The sequence below is a fragment of the Coptis chinensis genome, chromosome 2 (genome assembly GCF_015680905.1).
Source record: "Coptis chinensis isolate HL-2020 chromosome 2, ASM1568090v1, whole genome shotgun sequence".
Taxonomy (NCBI): Eukaryota; Viridiplantae; Streptophyta; class Magnoliopsida; order Ranunculales; family Ranunculaceae; genus Coptis; species Coptis chinensis.
Genome location: NC_141457.1, coordinates 9,624,482 through 9,648,241, shown reverse-complemented (window position 1 = coordinate 9,648,241; position 23,760 = coordinate 9,624,482). Strand labels below are relative to the sequence as shown.

Sequence of the window (23,760 nt, the reverse complement as noted above, 5' to 3'; positions counted from 1 at the left end):
CTAAAGAGAAACAATTTTTTGTGAATCTCTTACTAAGAAAAGAGAAACAATTTTCTAAAAATGGGGAAGATATACAATTCCTATACATAAATTTTAGCTTTTAAATTAAGAAGACTATCCTACAATTATTGAAGAAGGAGGTGGTTCAATTTTAATAGAGATCAGGGAGCCAATTGTAATTATTAATAAATAGGAGAGATGTAATTTAAATAAACGTAGGGAGGTGGTTCTAAAATTTTAAAATTGAGAGATTAGAAATACATTGTTCGGTTGAGAAGTGTGGTTCCTACAAACCCGGCTATCATATAGTGTAGAGATTAGTAGATCGATAGGAGCGTAGTTCACAGATAATATGGGAACAAACATTATGTGCCAGAACAGTATTTCAAGCATAGATCAGGTTGCAGCCACCAATCCTATTGCTTCTCCAACTATTGGTGGGCGATCATGGAGCTCCTTATTCAGTTTGAGTAAGTCTTCTAAACTTTGACCAAACCTTGAAAAGGTCCATCCTTCAATTTCAAATGGTATTGCTGAAGTTCCACTTGATATTGTTGAAGAAGGAAAGACTAAGCTGTTGGTTTCTTCATTGAGAAAAGATGATCTTATCCACTTGTTAAAGATGCACTGACCAAGCAATGGAAGATTAAGGGTAGCTTTGATATGGTGGCGGATAAGGATATGTTTTACTTTAAATTTGAAGACCAACTATCGGTAGTGGAACTTGGCCCTGTATACATTGCAGGGAGTGCTCTTCATTTGACCATGGTCGGAATCTGTCGAACAGCATAGGAGTCAAATTAGATGAGTCCCCATTTGGGTTAAAATGGACCTCCCAAAACAGTTATGGAGAAGAAAAGGTATTGGATTTGTTGCTAGTATTTTGGGTAATAATCCTATATGTATGGATGATGCAACGGCAAAGAGGGAAAGACTAACCTATGCAAGAGCTTGTATTGAGGTGGATATTGATTTTACTTTCCCTAGCTCAACCAGTCAATCTGGGCAAAGGAATCAATGTAGATATTGGGCTAAACTACACTTGGATCCCCTCTCAGTGTAGTGCTTGTAAGATCTTTGTGGATGCTGATGCAAAGTGCCCCAAACAAAAGGGAGATACTAACATGGTTATAGTAAGAAGCCCCAAAGCAGGAAAATCAGTTCAAATGGAAAGTACAACGGAGATGGACTCCTAGGAAATATACAAATGCTCGAGGAGAATCTAGTTGTCTGAGAGATGAAGAAGGTGTAATATATCCTATCCTCCTAGTCGATGAGTCTACTATTGAGACTAGGGATTGAGACAAAATCTGAAGGAACTACACCCTCAAATAGTATCGTAGTGCATGAAGGTTCACTTTAGGATGTAGTCTCTTTGCCTGGACATGGTATATGTCGTCGTAAATGGAGATATGGTTCTTGGTGGTCTGATGACAACAATTACTACACCAGTAGTATCTCCAACTATTGAGTTGGACCCCTTACCTGCCACTGACAAAGAACCAGTGGTTACTACCATTCAGCTGAATACGTCACCCCTTCCCTTGATGCCTGTGATTCCTGTGAAGAACCAATTACTCCTGACATTGAGTTGTTGACTGACCAAGGGGAATTTACCATGCAAGGGAATGCTTATTCTGTTGCTGATGAGGATGGTCTTGATTCCTTGGGGGATGAACAAGATGTTGCAGAACATATCTTCTTCAAAGATAAATAGGGCATTATTGAAGCTGGTGATGGTCATATGACATACACTCCATTCTAAAGCCAAGGTGGTGACGCGGTGTCGGTAAGTACTCCACTCACTGAACATGTATATAAAACTAGTTATGTCTGTGTAAAACATGATTCTGACAAACCAAGTAAGAAGAAGAAAAGAGGAAGGCCCAAGGGGGCAAGAACAAAAACAACTCTTGTTTTAAATGAGTACATTATTTTGCATTTGGAATGTGGGAGGCATTAATATCCCTCCCAAAGCTTTAGAAGTAAATAAAGTTGGACTACAACTCAAAATTGCTATTTTCTCTTTGTTGGAAACGAAAGTTCAACCAGATCATTTTTATTATATTAGGAACATTTGTTGTCCTTACTAGAGTAGGTTGTGGTTATGCTGGGACCCCTACTACAGAAAGACACATATACCATGGTAGGTATGAATTTATATACCACTGTTTTTGTAATAATAGTGGCTAATATTTGGTCTTAGTTTATACCACTATCTTACAAAAAACGTGGCATCTTGTTTGCCACATCAAGTGTGTGCTTCTCCTTTCGTGATGCACAAGATCATGCTACTTCGTTTTCTAATTTTCTTCATTTTCATTGTTAAGGTTTGGTAAGAATTTCTCGTTTCTTTTTATTAGCTGGTATATAAAGTCTATTTGTTAGAAACTTATAATTTCTCATTTTCACTTCGAAATTTCTTGTGTTTAATCTATGTTTGTCTTCACACTCCTACTCCTTTGAGGTTCTTGCCAATTAAATTTGAGAGGGTTGGATATTTGGTTATTTAGCTTCTATCTGTGTTGTTTCTTTGTGATGATTCACTGTAGTTGGTTGGTTGTTCCCTAAATATAGCTTGTCTTGCTCTTAATGTGTTTGATTGTATGAATATGTGGGTTGGCTGGTGTGGTCTTGAAATGAGCTAAAACTTCAGTAGTTTTAACTTTTGATGCTTTTTTGGATTTGGATTTTGCATTTTAATTTTACACCATTTTTTGGTGATGTTGTTAGTAATGTTGTTTAGCGGTTTTTATAAATGTGCGAAGGTTTGTTTTACTTTTTAACTGGCTCTTTGAAATAAAAAATGGTTGTAATATACTGAAATCTTTGTCAAACTTAGAAATTAGGCGTGATAAGAGATAAAGGATAATAAACAGCAATAGTTTTTCGAATAGTTTAACTGCCGTCAAATATGTAATTAGTTGGGACAAGATGTTGTTGAAAACATCATTAACACGTAGTTGTTAAATTATGTTAAGTTGGACTCTTTGGCAACTTTGAAGTTTCAGTTCTTCTGGTCGCACTTTGCAACATGTTTCTTAAGACCAATGCATAGTCAAACTGATTTCTAGATGGGCAAACAAAAGTAAGATCAGATAGTAACTGCGAGGAGAGAGAGCGAGAGATGGAATTTCTAACTAACAAGATTGGAAGGGAGAAACTCACATCTATTCTTGGAGGAGTGCTTATACATATGCTCATCACGCTCTGTTTCTTTGCCTTTACTTCTATTAAATGTTCTTTCTTTGTTTCTTTTTTTTAGTTTATGTCTTATAATGGTCTCCAATATCGAAATGTTTTGTTCTGGTTATGGTTAACCTCATAGGTTTCCAATTCCAAGGCTCTTCAACATAGTAGTTCAATTGTTAGGGAGGAAGACAAGGAAGATTTGAACTGTTTCATGCATGTAAATCAAAAGATTTTCATGTTTCCATCTTATTGTACTTATAATTTGTATATTCAACTAGACTTCTAGCATGCAATTTTTTCTCGTCGGTACGTAAGTACATTGGTCAGAGCGGGAAATTATTGCCCATCATGCTATTGAGTATTTTTTTTGAGTTTCACCCACTCCTTCAGACTCAGGTTATATGTGAAACAAACACTGGCATATGCAAGTGATCTTAAGGGGTTATGGTCATCTCGTCAGATTTTTTGTTGATCTCAAACGGATAGTCTTTTGGTTTTGATATTCTGAGATTAATTTACCGTCAAGTTTCCAAGATTGGAAGGCTAGGTTTCCGAAAATCAGATTCCAGCTCCTGAGGCACCCTATTGCACATTGAGATATCCAAATTTCTAAGCTACCATTTGCAAATTTAGGGCATAAAGAGAAGTAATTAAGGTAGCTCTAATAATGTTGTCAGGCTCCTTCGCATTATGTTTCTAGCTGGACATGCACGGAAGATGTCGTTGCCACTCGAAGAGTTTTCTATTTTGAGTGGTTTCCTATCAACTTGTATCCACCAGTTGTTGTAAAACATTTTATCCATGGACAGTAAACATTTTATGCTGATGTAGCCTCTTCGTTTATGTTTTACAAAATCCTATTCCCAAAATGGACTAATGTGAAACAAACTAATGGTTTTTAAATCCTTTTTTGTTCTGCTCCCTTTTTGAAATTAGCACTTTTTCTGTTTCAGGGAAATAGAAAGCATTCGTTCATCTATACCCAGGCGGAAGGAATGAGCAATGCAAGCCCACTTGAGTGGGCTGGGCACATGAAGAGAGCCTCATAAATTCATGGAATCCTAGGTTAACTAAGATGTTGGTGCAGAACATTGGTGGTTCAATCTGCGATCTGTTACAATATGAGAAAGAATGTGGCAAAAGGCAACGCAGAGATTTCTAGTGCGTACCTTGAATAGGTTCTTTCGTTGGCCAAAGCAGGTGCCAAATCAAGTGTGCACAATTAGTATTTTGATCTTAGTAATATTGAAAGTCCAGAGGCCGTATTTGCTAAATTTAACTCCTATATATGGTTGCTGATATATATAGGATGGCCAATAGAGATGGTGTCTATGATGCTTGGTTCTTGGATAGCCAAAGGTCACTGTTTCAAGGAGATGTGTATCATAAATGATCTTACTTTTGCATCTTTTTAGTAAGTAGGAGTATGGTCACATTATCCTTAGTGTTATAGGCAGTTGAAAACTTTTTCTTTGGTTGCATTTTTGCCTTCGTTTCTGGTGAAATGGCCAAGTGATGAGGCGTCTTCAATCAAGTGTATATATGTGTGTACGACGTCTACTTAAAGATAAGGCTATGTGGGTAACAAATAAGGGAACGACCAAGAATTATGAGTATGTCGCACATTCAATTATATAAAATACCTTACCATAACAAGGACAAATTGCAATTTTCCCAGTATAATTGTATGACAAAATACTAGTTGTGGGTTATCTTCCATTTCTTCAGTTTTTCTTGTACTTAAAGTGGTTTACTATATTCTTGAATATGTTTTCCTTTGCCTGTGTATGGTAGACCCAACGAAAACATTTGTGAGTTTCACTTGCAGATACAAAGTCGGACGCTGTTGCTGTGATCAATTATTTGTAAGCGTTAATGAGATATCTTATAAGCTAATAGGTATCGACGTTCTCATTCTTGTAAGAAGCATTGGAAATGTGTTATTAACATATCAGAATCCTAACTTGTTTACGAGTATAAAAACAATGGTAAGATGATTATTAACATTAATTTTGGATACCGAGGCATCTGTTTACATCGGTAAGTTATCTGGTGGTACTACTGAGTGCTGTATGCATTTTCGATAGAATTACTCAAAACCATATTTTGATCCAAATGATGGTGTGGTGGTACTTTTTCTATTCGAACTTGTATGTTGACGTATTTGATCCTTGATATTTCAAATCAGTTGGTGCAAGCGGATGGAAGGGTGCTACTTGCTAGGATATTGAAGGGCCCAGTTTTGATTTCTTGTTGACTACGAAGGTTGGCTAGGTCTAAACTTTTAGTTTCTCATAACTAGCTTCGTTCTGTATTATAGGTTCATTGCAGCACCTTCATCTTATTCTCATTTGTTCCGAATCCGCGAAAAGATACTTGAGAATAGAATGGATTGAACATTCAACTTAAGATTTTTGCCAAAAGATTGGATCATGAACAAAATATAGAATACAAGTCGCAAGCCAGGTTTGTTTTCTCTTCATTTGTTCTGAATTTTCCCACATGAGCCTTCTTAGAATTGATAATTTACTTTACATAATCTTTAGAATATTATAGCTGCACCCTCTTGGCTCTACTTTTTTAGCCTTCACAGGGTCACCAATATTAGTAAAACTATTTGGCTAATTATGAAAAAAATAGGAGACAAATAAGATAAAATCAGACAAATAAGAAATTTCCAAGTTTGGGAGGGATGTTTATACACTTTTTCTTTCCTTGATTTTCAAGATGGTTAAGTTGTCAAAGTTAAGAGCGCATCTCCTTTTTTTTTTACAAAGGCAAGCAGCAAAGTACTTTTCAAAACTGAAAGAGATATTTTCTAAGCTAGGGTATCCTATGTTTAAGGCCCTTGTAAGAGAATATGATTTGAAAGAACTCATGGAACTGTATAATCTTCATCAGTAGATTTAAGAGAAGGCATGTCCCACAACAAAAGTAGCAAGTAAGAACTTTTCTACTGATTGCTTTTATGAAATAATGTTTATCACAGAGATAGGATTTGGTTGAATTTCATGAATAATCACCGCCCTGAATGTTCTATGTGCTTCTTAAAAATAGTCATTCTTAACGTATCCTACAACCATTGAGCTCCAGGAAATCACATCTCGGTACATAGTATCTTGGAAGACAGAAACAACATATTGAATTGAATCACATTTGGTGTAAACAGATACAAGAGTATTTCTAATCCTTCTTTCAGAATCCAATATATTCCTATAAGAGTAGCCATGGATTTTTGTATAATTTCTTTACAATTATCAAGCTACACTAAAGATATTGCTGGTAGGGAGGACACTTGCTAAGGTTACGACGACATTCGGCTTCAAGCCCAGATCCAACATGTCAATGAAAATGCTCATGGCATCACTAGACAAGTATATTGAGCAAGAGAAGAAACAACCCCACTATATGTAACTACATCTGCGTTTAACCCGACATGCTTCATGTCCTGTAGGAGTTGTATGCTATCCTCAAAAAAACCGTTTTGATCATAGCTAGAAATAATTAGAGCATTCCACGCCTTATTTTCTCTTCGGGCTTGAGATTTTTAGCACTAGATGTTGGTATTCTCTTCTTATAGAAGGCATCACAAGTACACATAATTTGGTTCTAAACTTCAATTAATAGTGAAAATAATTCATGTTTGTTGTCTTTACACATAATAGTTCTAAACTTTACATTTGATGGGATTTGCTTGCTATGGTTTGAACAGGTTTAATGATAGTTTAGGATATCTAAATAGGGCTAACAATATATTGTCAAAGTTAGAATCAGAACCAGCCATTGACTTACTTCAGCATGAGCTAGCAGCTTAAACAAATACCACGACTTCAGTTATTGCAAGTAGCGAGCTTAGTGTGCTTGATAGGAAATTAGCCGAAGCTATTGAATAATAAAAACACACGTTTATGTTGTATTGTTGATTAATAAAGAGGTTTTGCCACATTGTTTATATGCATTGGAAATACATAAAGCTCAATAAGGAGATGATAATTCAGTTGAGGGTTGTCTATTTAGGCGTCTTCTTAAAGTTGTAGATAAGAATCGGGGAAACGAAAAAGCTTTGGAGCAGAATCAACTATCTCAGAAGGTATTTAAGAATCGGGGACTGAGTGCTAATGTGCAGAAGTTGACGTTGTTAAGTTGGGGAGGTTTCATGTCACCATTAGTATAATTCTTATTAGCAAAACACATGAGGAGATTATGGCTAGAGCCTAGAGCTATGACACTTATTACTATTTTAGAGTCCATGTATAACCACAAAAAATTTCGAGCTTCTAAGAAGTCTCTTATTACAAAGGGGTTTGATTTATTTGGAGTGGTTTACTTACAAGGTTTTAATCATATTAAGATTTGTGATGCGAGACATTGAACTAACCTCAAAAAATAATTAAGTGAAAATTAGAAAATGGATTCAAATGCATTAAACTAATATCAAAGAAAAATACACAGAAAATCAAAAACTAGATGCAACTACACTGAAGTAACCTAAAAAAAATATTAACGGAAAATCGGAAACTGGATGCAAATGCATTGAACTATGTGACCTCAAAGTATAATTAACATAAAATTGGAAACTTGATGGAATTGTAGTGAACCTCAAAAAATAATTAATGAGAAATTGGAAATTGTATGTAAATGCATTGAACCAACCTAAACTAACCTCAAATAATAATTAATGAGAAATCGAAAACTGGATGCAAATGCATTGAACTAACCTAATTAATGGGAAATCGAAAATTGGATGCAATCGCAACGAACTAACCTCAAAGAACAATTAACGGGAAATCGGAAACTGGATGCAACTGCATTGAACTAACTTAATTAATGAAAAATTAAAAACTGGATGCAAACGCAACAAACTAACCTTAGAGAACAATTAACGGGAAATCAAAAACTATAAGCAAACACATTGAACTAACATCAAAGAATAATTAACTAAAAATTGGAAACTTGAAGCAACTACATTTAACTAACCTAAAAAAATAATTAATGAGAACTCGGAATCTATATGCAAATGCATTGAATTAAGGAATATTTAGACTTTGGTCCTAACCATAGTTGGTTTATTAGGGTTTAGTTCTAGTTTTGGTTTTTGACCGCCAGTCAAATGAGTTGACTGTGGTCAATCAGTTTGTATTTTTGAAATGACAATAATACCCCTCACGTGCTTCTATTTTATCAAATTTATTCGATACGTGTCGACATCTGACTTCGACTTTCGATGTGGCCGTCACATCTTAAATTTGCGCATCTCAAGAATACAGGTGAATACTGAAAGAGATAAATCCATTGGTTGTATTAATTATAATCTTTCTTTCGTGATCAACAACTGCAATACCTTGGATAATACATTCATCTTGGATTAGCACATCCGGAGGTTGAGGAAGTGGGGACCATTCACCAGAATGAACGTCGTATACCTCATCCCAAGGGTTTGGAATTGGTCACATTCCATATCAGATGCAAATACATATATCTTGTTACCAACAGTTACTGCTTGAGAATCAACTCTCTCATGAACCATCTGACTCCGACTTTTCACCCAAACCACAGAATCAGTAGTGTCACATAAATGGACATCATCCTTTGTACCAGTGTAATAATTATCCTTACTTGTATAACCTCCAAATAGAAATATTCTAGACCCGTATGCGGCAGAGGCAAAAATTTTTGGGAGTTGAGGATCCAGCATTTCAGAAACAGGAATGAGAGTGTCTCTTTCAAGAACACCTAGTTTTATTTTCGAGCCATTATCATCAGCTGGATCAGTTCGGAACCAAACAAATTGATCTGGCTTTGTTTTGAAACAAACATATAAATATAAATCCTTGTTCACATCATCATCAGCAGTAGTATCCTTCTCGACAAGAGGATTTCCTGATAAAGAGGTTGTATCCTTCTCAACAAGCTCGAGTTGTGCTTTTTTCCTTTTTAACGCTTTACTCTTCCGACCCATCTCCGTCTCTCTTTCTTTCTTCCCCCTCAGACCAAATGCCGATCAATTTACTTTATCATTCTGAATTTGGATTTTTTTTTTTATTTATTTTTTTTCTGTAATGGGTCGAATCGTATAGTTGGCTAAATCTGTATAGTTGACACGTGTTGAATAAATTTGATAAAATAGAAGCACGTGTTATTGCACGCGAGGGTATTATTGTCATTTTGAAAATACAAGCTGATTGACTACAATCAACTCAGTTGACTGGCGGTCAAAAACCAAAACTAGGACTAAACCCTAATATTCAAGCTTTTCTGGATCAAACCCTAATAAACCAACTATAGTTAGGACCAAAGTCTAAATACCCCTTGAATTAACCTCAAAGAATAATTAAAGGGAAATCGAAAACTAGATGTCATTGCATTGAACTAACTTTAAATAATATTTATCGGGCAATCGAAAATTGGATGCAAATGCATTTAACTAATCTAAAAAAATAATTAACGTGAAATCGAAAACTGGATGCAAATGCATTGAACTAATATCTAAAAATAATTAATTGGAAATCGAGTTCGATCTGGTCGCAAATGTATTGAACTAACCTCAAAGAATAATTAAAGGGAATCAGTAATTAGATGAAATTGCATGAAACTAACATTTTTTTTTTGCATGGAACTAACCTCAAATAATAATTAACGAGAAATAAAAAAAAACTAGATGCAAATGCATTAAACTAACCACAAAGAATATATAGCGGGAAATTCGAAACTGAATGCAACTGCATTGAACTAACCTCAAATAATAAATAACGGAAAATCTGAAACTAGACGCAACTGTACTGAACTAAGCTAAAAAAATAATTAACAAAAAATCGGTTTGGACGCAAATGCATTGAACTAACCTTAAAAAATAATCTATGGGAAATCGGAAACTAGATGTAAGTGCATCAAACTAACCTCAAAGAAAGTCGAAAATTGGATGCAAATGCATTGAACTAACCTCGAATAATAATTTACAGGAAAACAAAACTGGATGCAAATGCATTGAATTAACCTAAAAAAAAATTAACGGGAAATCATATTTCTTAAAGAATAATTAGCGGGAAATCAGAAATTTGATGAAACTGTATGAAACTAACCTTTTTTTTTCCTTGCATAGAGCTAGCGTGAAATCGAAAACTGGATGCAAATGCATCGAACTAGCCACAAATAGCAATTAATGAGAAATCGGAAACTGAATGCAAATGCATTGACCTAACCTCAAAGAATAATTAATAGGATATCAGAAACTGAATGCAAGTGCATTGAACTAACCTCAAAGAATAATTAACAGAAAATTAAAAATGGGATACAACTGCATTGTACTAATCTTAGAGAATAATAATTAACCTAGAAATCGTGACTGAATGCAAATGCATTAAACTAATCTCAAAGAATAATTAATGGGAAATTAGATACTGGATGCAAACACAACGAACTAACCTCAAAGAATAATTAACGAGAAATCATAAACCTAATGCAAATGGAACGAACAAACCTCGAAAAATAATTAATGAGAAATCGGAAATGGAATACTAATGTGTTAAACTAACCACAAAGAATAATTAATTAACGGGAAATTGAAAACTAGATACAAATACATTGAATTAACCTCAAATAATAGTTAATGGAAAATCGAAAACTGGGTGCAAATTCTTTGAATTAACCCTAAAAAATAATTAAAGAAAAATCGGAAACTTGATGCAATTGCACTAAACTAACCTAAAAAATAATTAACGAGAATCGAAAACTAGATGCAAGTATGCAACTGCATTGAACTAATCTAAAAAAATAATCAACGGGAAATCGGAAACTAGACCCTATTTCGTTTTCTACTCCGCAAGGCATTGTGGTCTCTAGTGGCCCCGAATTTGGTGAGCTTTAGTGGCATTTGTAGACCCTCCCTCTCTATCTCGGTGGTATTGGTATCTGTTGCATAGTTGAAGTGTGCAAATTTTCCTTTATAGCCTCGCGGACTCGGACTGAGGAGCTCCATAACCACATTCTTAGATACCGCAATGCTATGCCAATGGGGGATGTATTTGACAGTGTCACCGCCGAACTACATCTACTTCTTCTTGATTTTGATCTAAGTTCTCTACCGCCCCCTATAAACCACGTACAACATGTTTTGGCGGAAACTTATTATGGCAAGATTATTGTAGGGGGCGGATCTAGGAGTTGGCTGACCAGGCTATAGCCCCCCTTTACTAAAAAATAATAATTAGTGGTTACTATTCAATTTATACCCCAAAAAGAAAAGAAAAAAAAAATGTAAATTAGTGCTAGTAGCCCCCCTGGTGGAGAATCCTGCATCCACCCTTGGCAGGGAGGGCTTGAGAAGGAATTTGAGTTATCAGCTCGCCAAAAATCAGTCATTTTTTTTTGGTTGGTAAGCTTGTTTTAAATGAAATCAGTAACTCTTTAATATTGCTAGCGGGGTTCGAGCCCCAGACCTCTGGTATCATCACCCAAAGATTTTACCGACTTTGCTAGTCGGCACCTGCCCAAAAATCAGTCATCAGTTGCTTATGCTTATAGTCTAGATACACCAAAAACTTTCTCCTCGCTATCTATCACAGCCCAAATTTCTAAACAATAACAAAGTGAATATTTGAAATATAAAATCTCAAACATCACTAGGTTCACTTGTTTAGGAACCCAGACTATGACAGGAGATACTACACATACGTAACCCTAACACCATGTCATAAAAGAATCAACTTAAATTAAAATAATCCCAATAATTATCCACAACTTCTTTATTAAGATAACATCCTTCCAAATAAAATATCAAACAAACTCTCAGAATAAAATTCCTCACTACCATGTTCTCATGCCATGAAAAAGGTAAACTACGTTATTACATCCTTCCAATAAAGAATCAGACCTAAAAGAAAACTAACGGATCGCTCCGCACTAATCCCAATCACACGCCGCGATTCCACTGCCTTCCACCTATGTTCCCCAGAGCACACCCACGTTGCCAAAACAAAGCAAACATGGGTTAGCAAATTGAATTTGCTGGTATGAGTAGACTAAATACATATAAACATTTCAAACTTTACTTATCCAACTAACACTTTAAATCTATCATAACCTAATCATTCTCGGCTTGGAAGCATGTGTAGTTCCGTCATCTCAACCGCATAGTTTCTTCCCAAGCAAAACTTCCATTTTATTAACTCATTCTAATAACTCCTTTTAATATCTAAATAATTGAATTACACTTACCGATGTCCACACAGATAAGGGTAGGACCGGCCCTCAAGACAAAATATTATTAAGTCCTACCCTCCCCGCAGAAAAGAAAGTTAGAACTTGTATATATAACATATGTAGATATTCTATATGTATTCAAAGGTAAACCCAAGCACACTCAGATAAACAAATCCATTTCTCTTATCAATTAATCAATTACTTTTCTTATACACCCACCCTTTTTAGTACCTACTCCACGATTTGCACTCCATACATTTGCCAAATCACACATTCCTGTGCCACTCTCCCCACCGAATACCACAATATCATAGCCATCTCGGGCTTTCATACACATATTTCACGACCTCTTTTGGGCACAAAACTCGGTCATTCATGGCACATTCAATGAATACCTTAGGTCATCCCCCGCCACATTCAAAGAATACCTATCATATCACTAATCCGGGCCATTCATGGCACATTCAATGAATGCCCCGGGTCATTCCCGCCACATTCAAGGAATACCCAATCCTACATTCCCGTACATTCAAGGAATACAACTAACCCGCAAGGCTAATACCTTAGTTCCTCTTTTAGGGGGCCTACTACTACAAACGGTCATTCATGGCACATTCAATGAATACCGGGTCATTCATGACACCTTCAATGAATACCCTTATATAACACTAACGGGCCATTTATAAAGACATTCAATAAATGCCCACCTACATATGACATCATCAGTCATAAAACTCAATTCCAAAACTTGAGGCGTGGAGAGTTCTAAAAGGGTACGGTAAGTTTTGTTTACGCATTATTGTACTGTATTGCATAGATTATTTCAGAGAACGTAGGAATATCTTGATTCAATTATTTTTGGTTTACGCGTTATTAATTTCATGAATGTATAAGTGTTATAACGTTGTGTATCGTAAAAGACTGAAAAAAATCACAAAACAGTAAATACACGTACACAAGTATATTTATAAAGGTCTTAGCCTAAAATCAAACACGTTAATAGTCCTAGACTTATCCTATTAGACCGAATCATAATTTTAGGTAAAAGTCAAATTTTGGGTCAACTGGTCAAAATCAACCCTGGTCAAAGTCAACAATCCAACTCGGGTCAACAAATAACATTGGTCAACCCGGCCTAAACTCCAAAAACCCAAAAGCCCAAATCCTAAGGCCCATAGTCTAATCTTAAAAGTCAACTTTTTAAAATCAAAAAATAAAAAGATATTAGCCCACGATTTTGGCCCAAGCCCAAAATCGTTTTTTGCTACTGTTCATCTCCTTCATTCCTTCATTCTCCAGCCACCACTGACCACCACAACGGCCACCACCGGCCATCCATGACAGAGAAAAAAAACCAGCGGTTTTGATCCTCACAAAAACCCCCACCTACCTATACCATCAAATCATGATTATGTTATACTGAAGAAAATTCGAACGACGCCATTAAAGGTTTATTCAAGCTTCAATCACCCTCTCTCCAGCCCCCAATCAACCACCAACAATCCACCTCAACCCCACAACATAACCTCACAACCAAATCTAATCAAAACACTAGTCCATACAATCAAGACGCAAGACGGTGTGGTGCTGATTTGGTCGCCATTGAAGCTCCTCCGGAGCTTCAGCAGCCCACCTCGCGACACCAACAACCCAAACTCAACCATTTATCACCTAACCGTTCCAATCTCCAATTCAAACAAAAATCCATATCAACTTGATCTACATCAACACCTCAACCCAAAACCCAATAAAATCGGCTTACCCAAACTCCAACAGAACAAGCTTATATCCAACGTATATCGATAATTAAAATTTGATTCAAAATCATCTTTTTATTTCGTAAGTTTGTTTACACAGTACCCAGACTAAGACAGCAGCAAACTAACGAACAGTAGGTAGAATAAACAGTAAGTAGAATAACATTGACGAATAATTGAACAGAAAGAAATTTACAGATTTGCAGATATAAGACATTAAAGTTTTTAAACAGACTTACAAATATGGATTCAGTGGAAGATAAAAGATCTACTCACAGTTTAAAACCGATCAGCTTTCCGTACGCAGAAAACCCCCGAAGTCGACTGTCGCGCGAAACTGGACGATCTTTCTTGTTCAAACCCCCCTCTTTTTTTTTTCCCTTCTGTAAAACTCTCCCTTTTTGTTTTTTTCTAAAAACTCTACGTGAGAAACCCTTATTTTCTAGTTTCTTAAAACCTCCCCGTAAAACAAGGGTTTTAAACCTATCTACTTGCTTACGGGCTTTTTTTCCGAACTACTGGATATCCTATTTTTGTTTTAACTGTTTACCTTATTATTATTATTATTACTATTAATATTATTATAGGAAAAGCAATTAAAAGACGGGGTGTTATAATATACACACCTTAAAAGGATCTCGTCCCGAGATTCAAAGTAGAGTGTCAGAGAAGAGCTCAGGGTGCATCTGCCTTATCTTATCTTCAAGTTCCCAGGTCACGTCATTTTCCCTTTCACTCCACTGCACTTTTACCAAGTTTACAATCCTCCTTCTAAGGTGTTTCACATCCCTATCTACTATCATGATAGGCCTCACTGTAAAAGTTACATCATCGTTCAACTCTAGCTCTGCTGGCTGAACAACCTCAGTAGGATCTTTCACACATTTCCGTAGCATAGACACGTGGAAGACATCGTGAATCATCGCTAAGTTAGGCGGAAAAGCAAGACGATACGCCAAACTACCAACGGAGGCTACTATCTCGTATGGTCCAATATATCGTGGATTCAACTTTCCTTTCATGCCAAACCTCATAACTCCTCTCATAGGGGAAACCTTCAAAAACACAAAATCGCCTACAGAAAACTTTACCCGTTTCCTCTTCAAATCTGCATAACTTTTTCGCCTACTGCAGGTCGCCTTAATCTTTTCTAATGACTTTAATCTGCTCAGATGTCTCTCTCACTATCTCAGGCCCAAGCAATACTCGGTCTCCCACATCTGCCCAACAAGTAGGTGATCGACATGGACGCCCATACAAAGCCTCAAAGGGTGCCATACCAATGCTCGACTGGAAACTGTTATTATATGCAAACTCCACCAAAGATAAATGTTCCTCCCATCCTCCACCAAAATCCATTACACAAGAGCGTAACATATCTTCTAATATCTGATTCACCCTCTCCGTCTGTCCATCTGTCTGAGGATGATAAGCAGTACTCATCGCCAAACTAGTGCCCATAGCACGCTGAAAACTCTTCCAAAACTCGGAAGTGAACAAAGGATCTCGATCTGAAACAATACTCACTAGAATCCCATGTAATCTGACCACTTCTCGAATGTACAAGGAAACTAACTTATCTGTATTTCTATGCACGTCAATAGGAATGAAATGAGCAGATTTCGTTAGACGATCAACAATAACCCAAATAGATTCATTACCTCTCCGAGACTTAGGCAAGCCATCAATGAAATCCATAGAAATGTGCTCCCATTTCCACATCGGTATCTCTAATGGCTGCAATAATCCGTAAGGAAAGGCCTCGATGCTCTGCTTTAACCTGCTGACAAGTTAAACACTGAGAAATATATTCGCCGACATCTCTTTTCATTCCTTCCCACCAAAAGGTCCTCTTCAAGTCTTGGTACATCTTCGTTCCTCCAGGATGAATTGTAAACCGAGAACGATGAGCTTCATATAATATTTCCTTCTTTAACTCGCAGATCATCCGTACACATAATCTCTCATGAAATCTCAATCCTCCATCGTAATCCACGCCTAATCGACGGACAATCATCTAAAATATCAATGACCGGATCATCCAACCGACTCAAAAGAAATCGGTCTCTATGCCGCATGGCAATCACTCATGAATATCACCGCCTAACCTCCAAACTGCATATATACCCCTCATCTCAGATCGGTGTAGTCCGGACATCATAAGTCGATATAGTCTCTAAAACTGTTCCACTCTTGCACCATAAGAGTGGTCAAAACACCGTGCAATCGACTAAGTGCATCCATGAACTACATTGCCCTTGCTCGGGTGATATGAATCTCAAGTCATAACTACTTATGAACTCCATCCATCTCTGGCATTGCCTCATATTCAATTCCTACGTGAATAAAGATACTTCAAACTCTTGTGATCCGTGTAAAGCTCGAACTTCTCACCATATAAATAATGTCTCCACACCTTCAAAGCAAAACCACTGCAGCTAACTCCGTGTCATGAGTAGGATAACGCTCTCTCATGTATCTTCAACTGCCGTGAAGCATACGACACAACCTTCTCGGTCTTGCATTAACACACAACCCAAACCGGTTCCACTAGCATCCAGTAAAACCACTAGCTTTCCGCCTCTAGTCGGGATTACTAGAATTGGAGCTGTAGTCAACCTCTGTTTCAATTCTAGGAAAGCTTTCTCACAATCATTAGTCCACATAAACTTCACATCTTTCCTAGTTAACTTGGTGAGCGGAGCTGCAATAAGTGAGAACTTCTCAATAAATCTCCGATAATATCCAGCTAACCCCAAGAAACTTCTAATCTCTGTAACAGTGGTTGGTTGTTTCCATTCTTTCACTGCAGCAACCTTCTCAGGGTCTACAACAATCCCTTCACTAGATACCACATGTCCCAAGAAACGAATTTCTTCTTCCCAAAAATGGCACTTGCTAAACTTAGCATACAACTTATGTTCTCTGAACGTCTGCATTACTATCTTCAAATGCATCTTATGTTCTTCTGTGTTTTGTGAATACACTAAAATGTCATCAATGAAAACAATCACAAATTTATCCAAAAGGGCCTGAATATACGATTCATCAGTCCATAAAGAATGCAGTGCATTCACAACCCAAAAGGCATCACGTAAAACTCATACAACCCATACCGAGTCCTAAATGCGATCAAAGGAATACTCTTTCTTCAACTCCCATCCGGTAATAACCGGTCCTTAAATCAAACTTTGAAAATATCTTAGCCCCTTTCAACCGGGTCCAACAAATCATCAATCCTAGGAAGCGGATACATATTTTTATAGTCACCGGGTTCAAATCCTCAAGTCAATACACATCCTCAAAGTACCATCCTTCTTGGAAACAAAATAGCGAAGCAGCACCCCATGGTGAGTTGCTTTCGGTCGTATGAACCCGGTCATACACACCTTAAAAGATTCAAACCCATATACTCAAAAGATATGGTTAAGCCAAAACAAAATCAAGTAAACATTAAACTCTTACCCCTTCCCGAGTAATTCCTCGACTTGCACTTTCATTTCGGCCCAATAGCTTAGGTGCCAACCCGTAAAGTTTCGACTTTGAAACCGTGCGGTCCCCGGTAACAAGTCTATACTGAAACTCCACCTCCCTTGGGTGGCAACCCCGAATCTCCGAAAAACATCCTCGAAGTCTCTCACTACTTCCACATCGCTAATATCCCTCGTGGGTATCTCTATAGAGCATGTGAAGCTAGACATCACCGAAGTCCTCCTTACTAACACGGTGTGAATCAACCTTGGCATGCCGGTGTATTCACTATAACCTCCCTCCTTGCACAATCCAAGGTAACATGATAACGTGTCAACCGGTCCATACCAAGTATGAAATGGAAACCCTCAAACCCCAACACGATCAAGTCTACCATAAAGACACACGGCCTAAGAAACACAACTTAAAACCTTTGCACTCGTCATATAAGGTAACGAGAACCTCCTAACGGTGTCTCAACACACAAGGGCTTAGATAAAAGGGTAGTTTTAAAACTTTCTTTCTCAACAACATACCGACGAGATATAAAGGAATGTGAAGCACTGAATCAAACAAAACTCGAATGTAAACCGAGATGAACTAAAGGTACCTTCAACATTCCTGTGTCCCGCATACCTGATAGGCTCTAGCACGAGTGCTGGTGCCGGTGCTCGTTTCAGCTGATTACCCTTGGTAGGGCAATAACAAGATAAATGCCCCACTGCTACACTCCCAAAGAAGCCCTTTCAACAGAACTATGGCTCGAGCATTGGCCGTGTGCGGTAAAAGTAATGCCGGGTCGATACGGAAGAGCGGGGAGCTCGACCGAAGCCGCCGAGGACCTTGCCTCGCCATCGATTCCCCGAGGTCTAAAGCCTCCACCGCCCGTGGCCTATATAACCACCCCCGATGAAATCCTCCCGGGGTCGGAATACACCCCTGGCCGATGAAATCCTCCCCGAAACCCCCGGGATGGTGGTCTCTGAAACGGACCCCTCTGAGGTATATCATAAGGCCTAAACCTATTCGGTTGCCTGCTCTCAAAAGGCCTAGGACCAACAATTGGTATCTCACCAAACTTCCTCTTCCCCCTCGACTCTCTTAGGGCTGCATTCTGCTCCTCATATCTCAAGGCCAAGTCCAACACACGATCAAAAGTGTCCCCATCAAAAGGAATCAACTTGCCGGACAAGTGACTCTCTAACCCACGTATGAACTTTTGGTTTTTCTTCTTGTCAGTATCCACAAGATAGGGAGCAAACCTCGACAACTCATTAAACTTGGTCACATACCCAGTTACCGACTTCCCGTCTTGAGTCAACTCAGAGAACTGTTGAGCCAACTGCTCTTTCACTGCCTCAGGAATGAACTTACTCTCAAATCTAACCTTGAAGTCTTCCCAAGTCAAATTTCTAGTGTCCAGACTAGGGGTGAGAGCTCGCCACCAAAACCTAGCAGCGTCATCAAGTTGGTGAGCTGCCAACTCCTGCTTCTGAACCTTAGTAAGTCTGATCACGCCAAAGACATTTTCACAACTTTGAATCCAAGACTCCACTGCAATCGCGATTCCCAACACCAAGAAATCGCTACCCACCAAGAGTACCAAACTCCTTATTGCTTTAGCAAAAGGATCTCCCGAAATCGATGGTTATTCTCAAGATAGCCCGCAACAACCGATTCAATTCTGCATACTCGACATCAGATCTTTGGAGTGTTCACCTGCAGTCCAAAGAGTATTACCATTACGTGTCTCAACCATGATCTACAATTCAAACAAAACTCCCATTAATATTCACATATATCCAAAACTCTCAATACTATAACCCATATTCCACATCCGAGGATCACTTAGACTTTCCAACACTAAGCTAACCTAGGCTCTGATACCAAAAATGTCACAGCCCAAATTTCTAAACAATAACAAAGTGAATATTTGAAATATAAAATCTCAAACATCACTAGGTTCACTTGTTTAGGAACCCAGACTATGACAGGAGATACTACACATACGTAACCCCTAATGACCATGTCATAAAAGAATCAACTTAAATTAAAATAATCCTAATAATTATCCACAACTTCTTTATTAAGATAACATCCTTCCAAATAAAATATCAAACAAACTCTCAGAATAAAATTCCTCACTACCATGTTCTCATGCCATGAAAAAGGTAAACTACGTTATTACATCCTTCCAATAAAGAATCAGACCTAAAAGAAAACTAACGGATTGCTCCAGGCACGAATCCCAATCACACGCCGCGATTCCACTGCCTTCCACCTATGTTCCCAAGAACACACCCACGTTGCCAAAACAAAGCAAACATGGGTCAGCAAATTGAATTTGCTGGTATGAGTAGACTAAATACATATAAACATTTCAAACTTTACTTATCCAACTAACACTTTAAATCTATCATAACCTAATCATTCTCGACTTGGAAGACAAGTAGTTTTCGTCATCTCAACCGCATAGTTTTTCTTCCCAAGCAAAACTTCCATTTTATTAACTTCCATTTTATTAACTCATTCTAATAACTCCTTTTAATATCTAAATAATTGAATTACACTTACCGATGTCCGGCATTTGTATAAGGGGTAGGATTGCGCCCCTCAAGACAAAATATTATTAAGTCCTACCCTCCCCGCAAAAAGAAAGTTAGAACTTGTATATATAACATATGTAGATATTCTATATGTATTCAAAGGTAAACCCAAGCACACTCGTGATAAACAAATCCATTTCTCTTATCAATTAATCAATTACTTTTCTTATACACCCACCCTTTAGTACCTACTCCACGATTTGCACTCCACACATTTGCCAAATCACACATTCCTGTGTGCCTCTCCCACCGAATACCACAATATCATAGCCATCTCGGGCTTTCATACACATATTTCACGACCTCTTTTGGGCACAAAACTCGAGGTCATTCATGGCACATTCAATGAATACCTTAGGTCATTCATTCCACATTCAAGGAATACCTATCATATCACTAACGGGCCATTCATGGCACATTCAATGAATGCCCTGGGTCATTCCTGCCACATTCAAGGAATACCCAATCCTACATTCCCGCACATTCAAGGAATACAACTAACCCGCAAGACGAATACCTTAGTTTCTTTTTAGTTTACTACTAACACGGTCATTCATGGCACATTCAATGAATACCCGGGTCATTCATGGCACCTTCAATGAATACCCTTATATAACACTAACGGGCCATTTATAGCACATTCAATAAATGCCCACCTACATATGACATCATCAGTCATAAAACTCAATTCCAAAACTTGAGGCGTGGAGAGTTCTAAAAGGGTACGGTAAGTTTTGTTTACGCATTATTGTACTGTATTGCATAGATTATTTCAGAGAACATAGGAATATCTTGATTCAATTATTTTTGGTTTACGCGTTATTAATTTCATGAATGTATAAGTGTCATAACGTTGTGTATCGTAAAAGACTGAAAAAAATCACAAAACAGTAAATACACGTACACAAGTATATTTATAAAGGTCTTAGCCTAAAATCAAACACGTTAATAGTCCTAGACTTATCCTATTAGACCGAATCATAATTTTAGGTAAAAGTCAAATTTTGGGTCAACTGGTCAAAATCAACCCCGGTCAAAGTCAACAAATCAACTCGGGTCAACAAATCAACATTGGTCAACCCGCCTAAACTCCAAAAACCCAAAAGCCCAAATCCTAAGGCCCATAGTCTAATCTTAAAAGTCAACTTTTTAAAATCAAAAAATTAAAAGATATTAGCCCACGATTTTGGCCCAAGCCCAAAATCGTTTTTTGCTCTTGTTCATCTCCTTCATTCCTTCATTCTCCGACCACCATCGACCACCACAACGGCCACCACCGCCATCCATGATGAAAAAACCCGGCGGTTTTGATCCTCACAAAAACCCCCACCTACCTATACCATCAAATCATGATTACGTTATCTTCAAGAAAAATTCAACGATGCCATTAAAGGTTTATTCAAGCTTCAATCACCCTCTCTCCAGCCCCCAATCAACCACCAACAATCCACCTCAACCCCACAACATAACCTCACAACCAAATCTAATCAAAAACACTAGTCCATACAATCAAGACGCAAGACGGTGTGGTGCTGATTTGGTCGCCATTGAAGCTCCTCCGGAGCTTCAGCAGCCCACCTCGCGACACCAACAACCCAAACTCAACCATTTATCACCTAACCGTTCCAATCTCCAATTCAAACAAAAATCCATATCAACTTGATCTACATCAACACCTCAACCCAAAACCCAATAAAATCGGCTTACCCAAACTCCAACAGAACAAGCTTATATCCAACGTATATCGATAATTAAAATTTGATTCAAAATCATCTTTTTATTTCGTAAGTTTGTTTACACAGTACCCAGACTAAGACAGCATCAAACTAACGAACAGTAGGTAGAATAAACAGTATGTAAAATAACATTGACGAATAATTGAACAGAAAGAAATTTACAGATTTGCAGATATCAGACATTAAAGTTTTTAAACAGACTTACAAATATGGATTCAGTGGAAGATAAAAGATCTACTCACAGTTTAAAACCGATCAGCTTTCCGTACGCAGAAAACCCCCGAAGTCGACTGTCGCGCGAAACTCGACGATCTTTCTTGTTCAAACCCCCCTCTTTTTTTTTTCCTTTCTGTAAAACTCTCCCTTTTTGTTTTTTTCTAAAAACTCTACGTGAGAAACCCTTATTTTCTAGTTTCTTAAAACCTCCCCGTAAAACAAGGGTTTTAAACCTATCTACTTGCTTACGGGCTTTTTTTCCGAACTACTGGATATCCTATTTTTGTTTTAACTGTTTACCTTATTATTATTATTATTACTATTAATATTATTATAGGAAAAGCAATTAAAAGACGGGGTGTTATACTATCCCTATGGAAGGTCTCAGACAACGGATGTCATCAATTCAATATTGTGCCATTCTCCAATGCCATCTAATGATCCCCTTAAATATTGACATTTGCCCTATATGCACGCATGCAGGGGAAGAAGCTCCTATTATCTTCCTTACAGACCCTAGGAAAGGTGAATCGACACTTCAACCATGGAATATCTTGATCTATAATTGGTTTGAAAGCAAGCACGTGGATATTACTGGAGTTTCACTTGTCACAAGCTTGTCTCCTACTATTTTTGTCTGATTTTTCCTTTCATATTTTATAAACTATATTTTTCTTAAAAAAGAAATCAAATTAGGAATTTGAGGAGAATTAGAGATCACATAAAATTTTAAGAAATTTTAAAGGAGTAAAGTAGCGATTTGGGAAATTTGAGGAAATCGTTGAGGCAATTGGGCAGAAAACTAAAGGATAGAACTACCACACATGGCCCAACACAAAAAAAACGTCCGAAGTCAATTTTGATTGGTTGCTTGCAATAAAATATCGAGTCAAACTTTTTCTCTCTCTTCTCTCCTTCTCTCTCTTAACCAGCCAATCACAGCCAACTTCGGAAGTGATTTTTTGTGCTAGGCCATGTGTTGTAGTCGCCCTCAAAACTAAAGTGTCCCCAAAATCATAAAGTGGTCAAGTTAAGTCCCAATTTGTTTGTCCTTAAGAGCAAGTCCATTGGGGAGCTGCTAAAAGAGTGCCACCTCAGCTTTTTGACAGTTTTAGCCAATCAAGTCAAATTTGCCATGTGAAAACTGAAAAACAATTCCAATTGAGGTTTTAAATTTTTAGTGCCAAATTGATACAGACAGCAGAAAGTGTGTCGTCTATCCATTAATTTCTATACTTAAGCTGAAAGTTAGAGCACAAACGGTACACTTTTTGCCGTCCATCAAAATTTAACACACGGACAGCAACAATTCTACCGTCTGCTTGCCGAAACATAATTTTAAAATCTACTAAACAATATCACAAATTTGGTTGAGTTTATCACACCAGCCAAATTTAAGACCGTTCTAGCAACTTAATTGGAATGGTCATTAGGCCATATAGCACCCCTATTGGATTTGTTCTCACAATTGGACAAATTCTACACCATGGATTAAAAAACTAATTAAGCTACCTGCCTAGAGATTCCCCAAGAAACTCTCTTCAACGAGAGCGCTTGTGACTGTCCTCTACTAAACAATAATCT

At 37.5% G+C, this 23,760-nt stretch overlaps 1 protein-coding gene and 1 long non-coding RNA gene across 3 annotated transcripts; one reads left to right on the top strand and one right to left on the bottom strand.

Moving 5' to 3' along the window:
* Positions 1-1,818: 1,818 nt before the first annotated feature.
* Positions 1,819-7,487, top strand: LOC147514765 (uncharacterized). Of its 2 annotated transcripts, XR_015209653.1 has the most exons (3): positions 2,166-2,335; positions 4,146-5,658; positions 6,479-7,487. It is a non-coding gene; the product is annotated as an uncharacterized LOC147514765 (long non-coding RNA). The 2 variants fall into 2 exon arrangements; XR_015209652.1 differs by lacking the exon at positions 6,479-7,487 and having other exon boundaries at positions 1,819-2,335; positions 4,146-4,904.
* Positions 7,488-13,678: 6,191 nt separating this feature from the next.
* Positions 13,679-15,181, bottom strand: LOC147514764 (uncharacterized). Its single transcript, XM_086592681.1, has 2 exons — positions 14,900-15,181; positions 13,679-13,780 (listed from the first exon to the last, which is right to left on the bottom strand). The coding sequence occupies exons 1-2, from the start codon at positions 15,179-15,181 to the stop codon at positions 13,679-13,681; spliced, it is 384 nt and encodes a 127-aa protein (XP_086448807.1).
* Between the last annotated feature and the right edge of the window lie 8,579 nt (positions 15,182-23,760).

Excerpts from the sequence above, each read along its gene's own strand:
- LOC147514764 (XM_086592681.1), bottom strand. The coding sequence starts at position 15,181 with ATGAGGTTTGGCATGAAAGGAAAGTTGAATCCACGATATATTGGACCA. Across the intron at positions 13,781-14,899 it reads GAAGGAGGATTGTAAACTTG|GTAGGTGGGGGTTTTTGTGA; the intron begins GTAAAAGTGCAG and ends TTGATGGTATAG.